The sequence below is a fragment of the Girardinichthys multiradiatus genome, chromosome Y, assembly GCF_021462225.1.
Source record: "Girardinichthys multiradiatus isolate DD_20200921_A chromosome Y, DD_fGirMul_XY1, whole genome shotgun sequence".
NCBI lineage: Eukaryota > Metazoa > Chordata > Actinopteri > Cyprinodontiformes > Goodeidae > Girardinichthys > Girardinichthys multiradiatus.
The window spans coordinates 31,035,976-31,050,220 of NC_061818.1; the positions used below are offsets into that span (position 1 = coordinate 31,035,976).

At 43.7% G+C, this 14,245-nt stretch overlaps 1 protein-coding gene across 3 annotated transcripts in view; it reads right to left on the reverse strand.

Moving 5' to 3' along the window:
• The window catches only part of LOC124863695 (unconventional myosin-X-like), a 49,610-nt gene extending 45,270 nt beyond the window's left edge, over positions 1-4,340 (reverse strand). Inside the window, exons 1-2 of one of the 3 annotated variants that reach the window (XM_047358125.1) lie at positions 4,171-4,340; positions 3,787-4,082 (exon numbers count right to left, since the gene is read on the reverse strand). In XM_047358125.1, the coding sequence (XP_047214081.1) occupies positions 3,787-3,921 (135 nt within the window). In that variant the 5' untranslated portion in view covers positions 3,922-4,082; positions 4,171-4,340. Of the gene's footprint in view, positions 1-3,786 lie in introns of all 3 variants that reach the window. The other 2 variants (XM_047358123.1, XM_047358126.1) reach the window with 2 other exon arrangements.
• Positions 4,341-14,245: the final 9,905 nt, after the last annotated feature.

A 14,245-nucleotide genomic window follows, 5' to 3' on the forward strand; every position in this document is an offset into this window, starting at 1 on the left:
TAGATAATTAATATTTCATTCCAAGGCAGTCAGTTAATTCTTTGAAACAAAAAAAATAACCAGCCTTTTGTGATGAGTAATGTACCCGGTCCAGACAACAGAATACTGAATTCTGTATTACTGATCCCAAAAAACAAGCACTATTCAGAAATGGAGCACATCAAAAGTGATACACATACTGTAAAGACGAGACAAAACATCATGTTCTGTCAGCATACGTGGCAAGAAAGTAGACTTACAACATTACAGCAGCATTAGCTTTGAATTGTATGAAGCTCCTCCTTGGTAAATATTAAGAATTCACATCTAGATCTACCCAGCTCACTCTGTTAACACATTTAAAGGACAACTGATAGCAACAACTCAAAATTACATGTCAGTATATTGCCTTAGAGTGGGTATCTAATTACTGGCAAAGAACTGGATCTTGATAAAGAGTTACAATGTTTACCACAAACCAGTTACACAAATCAAGGGGAAGCAGTGTTTGCTTAAATTGGTCACATCGTTGAAAGCATCCAAAATGCAATAATAAGTAACTCCTTTATAATTTGACGTATTTATCGTAATTTTTGCTGGCCTGAGTAGTTCACTGGTTTGATTACTTGGCAAAAGAACTTCAGTTCTGATGGTAAAGTGGTCCTTTCTATTAAGATGTAATCTGATAAACTGAACACGCCACATGACAGACGACAAAGATATACATCACTAAGATTAGCATTTTATGTCCCACAGTAAGTCAATTTATATTCATGAATCTTTCTGACTATAAATCATTGTGGGGGGTCTAATTGAGGATGGAACATGGGACAATCAAAAGACAAAGAAAAGGCTCATAAATCAGAGATGGCCCTTTATAAAAGAGCATCACCATTGTCAACATACAGACAAGATCTTCCAGCAGAACAAAAACTAAATTTGAACCGTAATTGCACAGTAATGGTAGGCAACATAACACTGGTCATTTTTTCATAGATATCTTTAGCACAGACTGCTTTGACTACCTACATTTTATGTTAATGTAGAAGAAATGAATTCAGTGGAATTAGGCATTTATGCAGGATTTAAATCCTACACTGAGGGGTTTTATTTCTACTAAATCAAGCCAATTTTTCTTATTTCTAACATAATTCACTCACAGATTTGCAGTCATAAATGCAATCTAATCAATAAACAATCTCCTGAGAAAGAATATGCTGTTATTGTTATGCTTTATGTAAATAAACTAGATTGAGGTATACACACTAGATCAGACCACACATCATTCTGTTTAAGCTCAAAAATCTAAAACTTGTCTAAGATCAGTCATCTAATAGCTACTGTTCTCAACCAACCAGTCTACAATCCAACAAACATTAATCCAATGCTCTTGTGAGAAGCTGAGGTTGCATTTTAATAAGAGATCTGGGAAAATTACAAAGTATCTGTCATGATGAGTTTAGGAGACTGCAAGGATCTGGTATTGATTCCACATATGGGGCACAGTTGAGTCATACTATGTTCAGTTGGCTACCAAGGGCCAGCCAAATGGCATGCTAAAAGGGAGGCAAGGTGGGCTAACCATCAACACCTTACCAAGCAACAGATGTTGCCCTTATCTAGGGGTTGCTGGCACAGTTAAAACTTCTGTTGAGCCAATAACTGTGTAAACTGTGTAAATCTGCTCCAAACGTTTTCATGCAAATATCTATAGTGCCATGCTGGTTGCTTGCAAGCACACAAAGAGGCCAATAAACAGAAAAGCAGGATATATCAAAGCAGTAGAGGCCTCATTACAGCACTAAATACCTACAGTGTGCCCATAATATAACTGAATTTTATATATATGATTGATCGAGTGAGAATAATAAGTCAGAAAGCATAAAATTCTGACAAATACTTCAGGGCGGATTTTTCTAAGGCACTGTACATAAAGAGATACATACAAACAAAAAGAGCCAACCTCACTGCAAGGCAACAATGCCCCTCACAAGTGGGCAGACAATGCTGAACTCTCTGTGCCGGATCAGATGACTAGCATTACAGAGAGGAGACAAGGCCGTAGTCTTATTTGCAACTGAACGGATGGAGACCAAGCACACAAGCCCAGTTCAACTGAGTTTTATAGCTTGCATCAGAGCACGTGTGAGTGGGATTGCTCAATGTTGCACAAGTCTCGGAGATGGTGCAAACCTGAACGCCAAACTGAGCAACAGCATGTTTTTTTTTACTCCAACAAAAACACCATAAAGACTGCACTGAGGGAGTACTGACTATTACCACAAAATTAACAATGAACATGCAGTTAAACCTCTATATTCTCATGTCAGAGCAGCATTACCAGTAGTGATATCATGTGGAATGTTTGGTACAATGAAAAGCATCCTTGGTTTTCAGCTCACTTCATGAAATCAGGTTTGAATAAGATTTACAGTTTTTAATTTTCATAAAAATGTAAAACAAATACTAGGGTTGCACAAAACATAACTACAATCATCACAACAGCAATGTGTGTGATATAGTCACAAAGGGCTACTTTGATGCAATATTTGGAAGGCTCTTATATTTCATTATATTATATGCTCAGCTGGCCAAAAGCATACTTGGCCATCTGGATGTACTTTCATTGTCTTTTATGCCCACAGGTGATGTTAGATCTGTGTGGTCAAGATACTAAATCTCAACCGCATTGGTGGGGTCATCATCATGATAAGAAATGTGAGGGTAAATTTGTAATAATCGCAATTAATATTGTCCTTACAATATTCAACAGTAACAATGCAATTTATTCCCTTCCTAATTCCATGCAGCCCTGACAAAAACCTAACCTTGTCTGAATGCTTTTATTGAAAATGGAAATGCAGCGCTTATACCTACTGCTACTAAAATAATGCAAATATTTATCTGTTATTGTGATGTTCAAAAATAAACTTAAGGAAAATAGCTGAAGACCACAATTCTGTGTTTTTCAAATTCTTATTTGCAAAATATCTTTCTTGCTAGAATTAAGAACGAGGTCAATCGCAGCTGTTATTTTGATTCCAAAAATCAACGATTAAATCGCAACTGCCTATTTTGTTAGTACTGTGCAGCCCTGACTCACACCGTGAGCCCTTTTTTATTACCACAAATGCTTCCAAGCAGCCCAATTTGTATTTGTTGAAAGTGAGGAAAACTGTGACCACCCTCTTTTAGCCAGCTGACTAGCAGAGCACAGCCAACAGCTGGGGGAGGGGGAGCACTGTTACTGTATGTGCAATCCTTTAATTTTTCTTCACAGCCTCCCATATAAATCACTGCAAAACACAGAAATGATGTGATAGAAAACATTTAGGCAGTTCTGAAGTCATAATTTTGGTATTCTTTAATGCTGGTAACCACCCCATGCCTTGTGCATATAAACCACACGTCCATTGATCTGTTGCATTCATACAGCCACCACATACGTTTTTATCCTTAATCTTAAAATGCATTAACATTAGTATAAAGTTTAACTTAGATCTAAAAAAAAATGGTTTTTTGTATGCTCTGAAAATTATGCTAACATACCTAACAAAATGAGGACAAAACGCTGCTTTTCTCATCACATCTTGAAATTACCATGTACCTTTTAGGAATTATGAATTTCAGGCAAGCAAATCTTTTGAAATATCCCCCAAATTATATTTTGAAAAAAAAAAAAAAAATCAAGAAATTAATAGTAAAAAAAAAAAAAAACACAAATAAAAAGAAATCAGAAATGGTATCATCATTCATGCACACGAAGTATTAAAATAGACCCGGTGAAGATTTTTTTGTTTGTTTTACCCGTCCATTGGGAGTCAAGTCCTCCTTGTTGCGCAACTCAAAAGACTCTTCCTCCTCTTTCTCCCCATAGTCCAGTCTCAGCAAACTGAAGCCCTGCCGGCAGCACAAAAACCAACAAACCCCTTGCACAGGCATTCAAATGCGGTTAAGTGTGTCGTTTTCTGCTCTCCAGGTCGGTAGATTCAACGTTCACGCCACAAGTGACTCCAGAGGTTACGTGTGAGCAGACGGCGTGCACTCTCCATAGAGATCCAGCGAAGAAGGTGGGGGGAAGCATATAAGCTATTCTCCCCGTTCTGGTTTACAAAATAAAAGAAAATATTTAGAGTCTATATATTTTAGCAGTCATAGTCCAACAGGGAAGTGATTCAAGGAATCTATCACCTTCCCTCACGATTCCAGCTGCTTTATCCAAGGCACTGTTTAAACTTCATAATTCCAAAGCGAATCAAAAGAAAAATTACTTAAATCCTCCTCCGCCGCTGTTAGGTTTAAACTACGACAGCTTCCTCAGCATCTTCTACGTACATTAGTTAGTGGCGTGAAGGAACACCTCTGCTAGACACTGACTGACTTCAGAGTTTGAACAAAAGCGTGCAGCAGCTGGGTCAGGATGGTGTGGAGACATAAACCACGCCCATTGACCTGAACTCTAGCGTGCGAATGGCTGAGAAGAGACACTCCCTGCGAAACCACGCCCCCTGTCACGCCCCTAACGACTTATGACAGCAATCGCATCATCAGGAAAATTTTTTCCCCTGAATAAAGTAAGAATCCGTTGTCACTGCACTATCTACACAGGGCCTGTGTTTTTCTTGTTATGTAGTGATATAGCTTTAGTTAAATCTGTTCCTTCAAGTCCTTCAAGATTGGTTTGTCCAGTACATCTCACAGATGCTTTTTTAGGTTGGGATCTGAGGGAAATGAGAGACCAAATCTACAGAGATGATATTGATCACTGCAGAATGGGAACACCCCACAAGAGCTGCAGTTTTGTAGATAATCTGACCTACTCATCTAGCCGTCCCAATGTGGTCCCTGTCAAACCTACTTAAATCCTTTTGGCTGCCCAGTGTCCTTCTAAGACACATAAACAAAATATTCACTTTTTGTCTGATTTTTCCCACCCATTTGCGAGTGATGCTAAAGAGACAATTAGGGTTAATGATTTCACCTGTTAGTGGTCCCAGTGTTATGCTTGATTTGTGTATATTGTGCAGCGTGTGTTTAAAGAAATAAGGAAAGTGAACAGGTAGATGGAAAAAGGTGTCCTCCAACATATGAGCAATAGAACTCCTGTAAGAAAGAGGAAAGAAATCCTGAAAACATCTATAAACTGATTTTTCAGAATGATGTTTTTTCATTAAAATAACTAAATAAATTTTCAAACCTATCTTTCAAATTGTGGTTTTTCTTGTTTTTAAAAGGTTTAGAGACTGAAATGGGAACAAGGAAAGAGTGTGTTGACCTAAGGAATCCACAGATTTGCAACATATAGGGTAATTTAGGCTTTGTTATAATAAGTGAACAAAGCCAACACAGTGATGGAACACAAACCGAAGATTACTGAAGCATGGTGAATGCCAAAGTGGAACCGCAGATTTACAGGCAAACAAAGCTGCCAAATTGTTTCTGCAATCAAAACAGTGAGAAATAATCTGAGGAAAAATCTAATTAAGAATATTACAAGGATTTAAGGATGCTGCTTGGCATAAGGGAGTATTTCTAATTCCATTACTTTCTGTTTAAAGTTAAAAATAGTCTGCACTTAAATATAAATAGAAGGGAACTTCAATCACAGAAAAAAAGAATCCTACCTACTAAATTTATGGTCTAAAGAAGAACGAAAGTTACGAATGTAACTACGGTTCTATGAATCCCGGATGACTGCCAGAGGCGGTGCATCAAGCACTGAATGATCATTCTTGCGCATGCGCAGGTCGAGAAATTAATAACAACATGGTCACATGTGACCTACCGGTGGCTCACGTGAGTCTATATAGTCACATGACACCGGGAGCCCAGTCCCGACAATCTTCTCGCGAGCACGCGGAGACCGAGGGACCGAGCGCTCTGGCGGTCATCCGGGATTCATAGAACCGTAGTTACATTCGTAACTTTCGTTCTATGTCATCCCTACTGACCGCCAGAGGCGGTGCTTCAAGCACCGGATGACGCATACCAACAGGGTCCCAAGGGATCCTACGGAGGCCCCAAGGAACACAGCAACACCACTAACCTCAGCGGGACGCACAAGTCGGTTGCTCCAGTATTCCCTGCAGGGGATGCGGCGTGGCGACGTTCACCCTGTAAAACCTGGCAAAGGTGCTTGGCGCCGTCCAGGAAGCAGCTTCACAAATGGCCTCCAGAGGCACCCCGGTCATGACAGCCCACGAGGTGGAGAGGCTCCTAGTGGAGTGACATCGCACCCCACCCTTCTGGCAGAAACTATGGCCAACAGGAAGGCGGTTTTCAGGGAGAGGCACTTGAGGTCCGCCCTCGTAACGGGCTCAAAAGGGGGGGACTGAAGAGCCGCAAGCACTAGAGACAAATCCCACGTAGTGGCCACAGGGCGCCTGGGCGGACACAAGCACCTGGCACCCTTCAGGAACAGCGCAACATCCCCATGCCGGCCAACAGAGCAACCACCAAACCCAACATGCCAATGGGAAATGGCTGCTACATACACCTTCAAGGTGGAAGGGGATCGCCCTAGATCCAGCAACTCCTGAAGGAAGGACAGCAAATGGGAAACAGGACAGCGAATAGGGTCCAGTCCCTTACCATGGCACCAGCCGGCAAAGACCGCCCATTTAGCACCATAGGTGGCCCGCGTGGACGGTGCCCATGCACCAGTCATGGTCTGTCCAACCCTGCCCCCATAATGGGAGAAGGCAGAGCCTGCACCTGTAGAGGCCAAAGCCAGAGTTTCAGGCGGCCCAGATTGGGGTGGAGAATCCGGCCTCCCATCTGGGAGAGGAGGTCTCTCCTGGAGGGTAGGCGCATCGGCAAGCTGGAGCAGAGCCTGCGCAACAGAGGAAACCAGGTCCTCCCTGGCCAAAAGGGGGCTACCAGCAGAAGCTCGTGCCTGTCCTCAGAAGCGTCTGGGGGATCAGGGGAAACGGGGGAAAGGCGTAAAGAAGGGTCCGGGGCCACTCGTGCGCCAGTGCATCATAGCCCAGAGGACTGGCATTGTCCATCAGGGAAAACCAGAAGGGACAGTGAACTGCATCTCTGGAGGCAAACAGGTCCACCTCCGCCCTGCCGAAGGTGGCCCAAATGCAATCCACCACCTCCGGGTGAAGCCGCCACTCCCCCGGAAGTGGCACCTGCCGAGACAGAAAGTCCGCAGAGACATTCTGCGGACCCGGAATATAGGCAAGGAAAGAAGCCCCAGAGGCACCACGCTGGACGCAGCATTGAGCATGCCCAGAAGACGCAGCCACTCCACAAACCGTGGAGCCCTGCCAAGACGGAAGCTCAGAAGCATGGCCAGGATATCGCAGACGCGCCGAGGAGAAGGAAAGGCGGTCATGGAACCAGAATCTAGAACCATGCCTAAGAAAATAGTCACCTGGGAGGGGGTCAGGCTGCTCTTCTCCAGGTTCACCCTCAAACCCAGCTGAGGTATGTGGGCGAGCACTGTCTGGGTGTCTCGGATCGCCTGATCGCGGGTTGCAGCACAAATGAGCCAGTCGTCCAAATAGGGCAGGATCCGCAGTCCCCATGCCTGCAGGGGGGAAAGGGCCGCTGCCACACACCGGGTGAACACCCGAGGAGAAAGGGAAAGACCAAAGGGAAGAACCCGGAACTGGAAGTGCCTCCCGTGAAAGGCAAAGCGGAGAAAGCGCCTATAGTCCGGAGCAATGGGGACATGAAAATAGGCGTCCTTCAGGTCGATAGTCGTGAACCAGTCTCCCGGGGAGATCTCCTGCAGGACCTCCCGGGTGGTCAACATATGGAAAGGCAGAACCTTGAGAAAAGTGTTCAGACCCCAGAGGTCCAGAATTGGACGAAGACCGCCGGTCTTCTTGGGAACCAGAAAATAAACTGAATAAAAACCCCTGGGATCCCGCAGGGGGTCCACCGGAATAATCGCACCCTTGGCCAGCAAGGTGCAGATCTCCTGGTCCAGGGCCCGAACCTTCATCGGGTCGCAGATGACCGTCATCTTGGCCCGGCTGGGGGTAGGAGGCCGGCGGCGGAACTGAAGACGGTATCCCCGGGACAGAGTGGACAACACCCATGAGTCTGATGCGTGAACAGCCCAATAACTGAGCTGGCCCAGGGAGAAAAACCCCACCGCCGGCTCCGGAACATCACCGGCTGGCCCCCCGGCCCCAGGAGGGCCTGAGGAAATGCCGACTGGGATGAGCAGACCGAACTGGGCGCAAACCCTGGGCCCTACCATGGTCCCCTTGGGCCCTAGTCGGTCTCGGTCTAGGAGCCGTGCTTGTGGACCCCAAGAAAGGGACAGGAGGGGGGAGGGAACCACGGAACGAGTTCCTAGCTGCCCCAGTAGCAGCTGGCCGGCGGGGAGGTCTATGGAGACCCGCCAGCTGCTGCCGTGTTCTTGAGGCCTGGGGTGTACGCTCCAAGGCCTCCAGTGCAGCGGAACCGAAGAGTTCCCCCGGAACCACAGGAAGAGCCCTCAGCGTTCTCCTGCAAGGCTCGGTCAGGGGCGATTGCGCCAGCCATACCTGGCGCCGAGCATGGACCAATGTAGAGAGCGTGGGTCCAAGCTCACGCGTCATCAGGGCGAAGGCCTGCAGAGAGGCGTCCAACAAGCCCTGAGTTGACTGGTCCAAGGGAACCGACTCTAACGAAGAGGAGAGGCCCAACATCAGATGGGAGAGGGAGTTCCCTATGCGGCCCATCCGGGCACCTGAGTCGTAGGCCCTACACAGCAAATCATCCATGACACGGCATTGCTGTCGTGGACAACGGGCATTAGTCCTCAACGCCTCATCGGGAGGAATGATGAGGGAGGCAATGGCAGACTCGACAGGGGGCATGCAGCCCAACCCGATGGCCCTGCCATCCGCTGTCGGGTGGGAAAAGGCCCTTGTGTCCGTCCAGCAAGCAACAAGAGGAACGAAGAACAAACAAACACAAGTCAACACCTGCATTCATCAACCTGCGCGCGAGAAGAAAGAAGGGACTGGGCTCCCGGTGTCATGTGACTATATAGACTCACGTGAGCCACCGTTAGGTCACATGTGACCATGTTGTTATTAATTTCTCGACCTGCGCATGCGCAAGAATGATCATTCTGTGCTTGAAGCCCTGCCTCTGGCGGTCAGTAGGGATTAAATAGAACTTTATTGTCATCATAGGTAAAACATGATGGTTTTGAAAAACTACAGTCCCATTTAGTGTGTTGCTGTAACATTATGTTCCGTTTCTTACATCATAAATTGTTTGACGTCCAAGTTTATGCATTTGGCAGAAGCTTTTATATGCAAAGCACCTTACAAATGAGGATATAAAATGCAGTTAATAATCAAAGCTAACAATAAGCCACTTAGAAGGAGGACCACTAGTCAGGTTTTATCAGAGGTGTCAAGGGTGACAGTGTAGAAATAGAGTGCAGTCATAGATGGAAATGCACAAAGAGAAAGTGCAGTTGGGGTACGCATTTGGGCAAGGAAATACAGGGAAGGTGCTATGGTAGGAGATGTTCTCTGAAGAGCTTTGTCCTCAAGAGCTTCTTGAAGATAGACAGGGACGCATTTCCCTGTTTTGGTAGTCTTTGGTAGGTCATTCCACCACTGTCGACTGATCCATGAGAAGAGTCTTGACAGTGGTGTTGCCAATGCTAGCCGACAATCCATTGCAAGAGCATTCAAAAAGAAAGGAGTTATTTCATTGACCACCTTGTAGACTAACACCACAGACTCGAATTTGATATGGGTGGCAAATGCCTGGTTCACACAGCAGGATTTTTATGCCGATTTTTGCCCCGATCTTCCTCTTCTGACATGCCAAAATTATCGTGACGGGTTTTAAGATAATCTTATGAGATAATCCTGCCATGTGTGTTGTGTTAAGAGTGATCTAGTCTGCTTGGAAGGACTTAAAATCGGAGATATTCAACATGTTGGATTGCCTTGTCTGGGAAAGCGACATGACAGAAACATGGAAGGGAATTACTCTGAACTCACGTTTGATCTCGAGAGGTTTTGCGAGATTTCCCATCTGACATCTCAATATTCGTCACTGAAATCTGTTTGCATGTGGTCTGTTGTGCTTGCCGTATGGCTGGACACCACACACTGTAGGACCAAACCTGTGATACCTTGTTATACCTAGGATTTGAAAATCAGCCGACAATTTCAAAATCCTGCCGTGTAAACCAGGCATTAGGGTAGCCAGTGGAGCTCAAAGAACAAAGGGGTGAGGTGTGCTCTTTTAGACTGAATGAGGACCAGACGTCTATCCTCTTTTTGGACCATCTGCAGAGGTTTCACAACACAGGCTGGGAGACCATTTAGGAGGGTGTTGCAGCAGTTGATGGTTGGTATCATACCCATCTGGACACCATGACACTGATGGTAATCCTTAAAAGTAGTGGGAATCTGGACGGGTTCGAGGACCAGCCCGCTGACCTTAGCTGCATGTCCTAACCTCTATCTCTCAACCCCATTTCCTGTTGGTCAACTTACGAAATAAAGGCCATTAGTGCCACAAAATAAAAAAAAGCTGTAGGAATCAGAAAGAAAGTACCAATTTGCTTTACAAAAAAAAAATGGCTTCACTCTTTCTGCTTCTTGTGAAATCTAAATGACTGTTCAGTGATGGGTTTACTAAGTAGTTGACATAGATACAGCTGTAGGAGAAAGGTGGGCTGGCTTCAACTCCAGACACTTATTTAGCCCAGCAGCACTCATACTTCATTCTCCCATAATATCCCTTCATTTCCCTTCTCTGCTCTGTGCAGACTGCTTCACACTTCTCAGTCGGGTGGCTTTCACTCAATCCTCAACAGGAAGCTGCTGGACCACGTTCTGGAGTTTGATGACTACTTTTTTTTACTTTGTGTATTCAGATAGATTTATCCCACATTTCATCCAGACAAGCCACACAAATGTGTCATTGATTTAACTAAATAAATTTTCTTGACTAACTTTTGTTTTATTTTTTTATAGTATTCTGGAGTAGCTTGGCACAAAACGGTTTACCAGATAAATGTTTTTATGTTCCCCCTGTCGAGAGTACACCAGCTGCTTTCCGTCTCTGCAGAATCTCCCTCCAGTCTAGGCCAGATCCTCCCTGTCCTCCCACCATATCCCAATACAATACGGATGGGGCCCCTGTACCCGCAAACCTGGAGAGACATATGTTTTATTTTTAGAGCTGGGTGTCCACTTGTAAAGGAAAAAAAGAAAAGAAAAGTCCTTTCTCTTTTATTTATAATCTCTAAAATAAATGAAGACAGTTCAATCAGCAAAAGTATAAAATCCTCAGATATTATTAAATTATTTCACAGGACCTTTTAAAAATAGTTTTTGGCAAATAAAGAACCTGAATTGAGAAACATCTGGATTTTAGTTTTCCTCCCAGAACTGTTGTGTCTTTTATTGTCTTCATTCACATCTTCCACTTTCATTTCCATTCTTTTTCTCTTTCCAGGAGATGACACATGATTCCTGATTAGCAAACACACACATGCTCACACACATTCATGCACGCAAGACAACCTGATACACTGGTCTGTGTGAGGCATTCCGGAGTAGAGACTGATTGGAACCCCAGAGTGCAGATTGGCTGCAAGCCTCAAAACAGAACGAGAGAAAGACGTTTCTATCTAGAAAAAACAACTGACACAGCAGAGCTTTGAACTGTGTTTTAATGTCAAAGCTTTTGTTTTAAAAGCTAAAGGAGAGTTGTGTTGTGATTCTTTGTGCTAAAACCTTCCTCAGTCCCTTAACATCCTGCCCACCTTTCCTAACAACACAGTGTCTTGACATTGGCTCATGGGGTTTTCAAAAGACATGAATTGTAAAACCAAATGGTGCATGCCATTTTGATCAAAGACAGAGCAGACTCCTGTTAGAGTTTCTGTCTCCAGGATTGTGTTTCACTGCAGCCCACATCCCAGTTGCATACTCCCATGTTGGTCAAAATCGCTGTCAGCAGAAAGGGATGCAAAGTCTGGACTGCAGACAAAAAAAGAAAGATTACTGTATTGCTTCTGGTGGCTGCTGTCCTTTTCTTAAATGTTTTGCAAGTTCTTTTGGTTAGGACTGATCTGAATAGTGCAGATGAATTTTCTGCTTTTGGGGTTTCTGCACATTCAATGAGAAGATAAAGAAAGCTCCTCTGTTTTGGCAATCCATCTTCTCTTTAGAAGCTGGAAAGTTTATCTGACAGTCCCAAAGTTTGGACCTAGGAGAGGAACTGAGCATCAAAGAGGATTTCCTCCCCACTGTGTTCAGCATTGAAACTAAACCTCATCCTGCTGTGGTCACACCCCCTCTGTCACCAGTTTAGCATGCCTAGGTCCAACCAAAGTTTAGCCTATAGGCCTGTGAACAGAGGAATGTTATTGGCCTTTGTAATGGGATATGGTTGTGAAGTTCTTCAACTACCACACGACTTAACCTGAAAGTTTCACTGTAAAATATCCAGTTGTGCAGGTGGATTGTTTGTGACAGAGAGGTTTATGAGGAAAATGGGATAAAATAACAGCTTGCAAAGATATTTAAATGAATCAAATATTTATTACAATTATGGGACATTGCAAACGCATTCACATTATTTTGAACCCCTCACATTTTGTCAGGTTGCCACCACAAATTTCATTATATTTTGTTGGGATTTAATGCAGACTGACATAAAGTTGTGCACACGGTTATACTTTGATCATGTGGCACACTTTGTACAAAACTTCGTCTGGCATTTTTTCAACAATGGGTTTCTTCTTGCCACTCTTACCACACCAGATTTGTAGAGTGCACAACTAATTGTTGTCCTGAGATTCTCCCATGTGATCTGCGAATCTCTGCAGCTTTTCTAGAGTTACCCTAAACTTAGATGTCCAAAGCTTGGGAACAGTAGAACAGCTGAATCTATACTGAGATTACAGTACAAACAGGGGGACCGTTTTTAACAACTAGGTGACTAAGAAAGTTGGTTGTGATGGGATATAACTGAGGCTCTCATTGTAAAGGGGACTGAATACAAATACACATCGCATTTTTGAGATTAGTATCTGTGGTTTGTGGTTCTAGGCATGATGAAATGTGAACTTGTTCTCAGTTTTTAATGTTGTAATATATGCTAACTCATGCCTTCCTCTGCTGATCTGGGGACTTCACAGTGTGAACACAGATGTATGAAAGTGTTGGTGATCTTGGGTATCTTTGGATACATCTGTTCATGAGGATCAGTGGCACACATGATCAAATGAGTGGCAGGCTGATGATGAAGAACTATTTCAGCTTCAATTGTGACCGTATTCCCCAAGTTAACCCCATGCATTCCCTGTTGCCCCCGCTGGTTTTTTTTTACATTAGAGGTCTCCTTTGCCCTCCAGACTATAGTGCACTATCTCAGACTGTCAATACATAAACTGCCTGCAGAGCTTGTGCAATGAGTGATATTCTATACTTGAGGCATCTGTCATGAGCACAGTCAAATCATGCAAGTCATAACTGGCAATCAATCAATCAAAATTTTAGTCTGGTAAATGCACAATGATGCTCTTAATCTGTACTGTAATTTCTCTTAGTAGACTGTTGACACATACGTATTGAAAACATCTTTTGACAATTTAAAATTATTTTCTGAATTGCCAATAATAATGTAATAAATGTAGTTAAACACTCATTAAAAGCTCTTGACCTCAGTCAGCCCTCTCTTGGAATTTTGGAAGCAAACATTCCTCTGAACAAAATAAAAATAGGAGCACCCAGTGCCAGAGCGATTGTTATTGTTAACCGTCATCAAAAGCAAAGTGAGGAGGAGTTCTCAAACCAGAATCAGGCAGACGGAAAGATAAGATTGATAAAGAAGCACAGTCAATGACAGCTAACAAACAGCCTGGAGAGCTAAAACTATAGCTCTTGCAAAAGATATAACAATTGACTGTGCAAGTAAACAGCTAAGATATGCCCTCACATTATCTGGTATTTTCACATCAAAGCCAGAAGCAGAAAATATAGTTTTTTCAACTAAAATCTAATGTTCCCTTTAAACAACAAAAAAATCTACTTTAATATTATAATAGCTTAACTTTTTATACCATACAGGCTTTCAAAATAATTAATTTACAGGTCAGTGCTGTTTCTGGCTGGGATGCTGTAGGTTAAACACTGAATGTCAGGGCGAGGGGTAAGATAGCATATTGACAGTTAGAGGCTGGGCTGCGAGCCAGAGTCCTTCAGCTATTTTTAGGCTGCTGACTGTGTGAAAGTACACTGAATGCAAAATTAATGAAATATTGCCAAAATCCAAA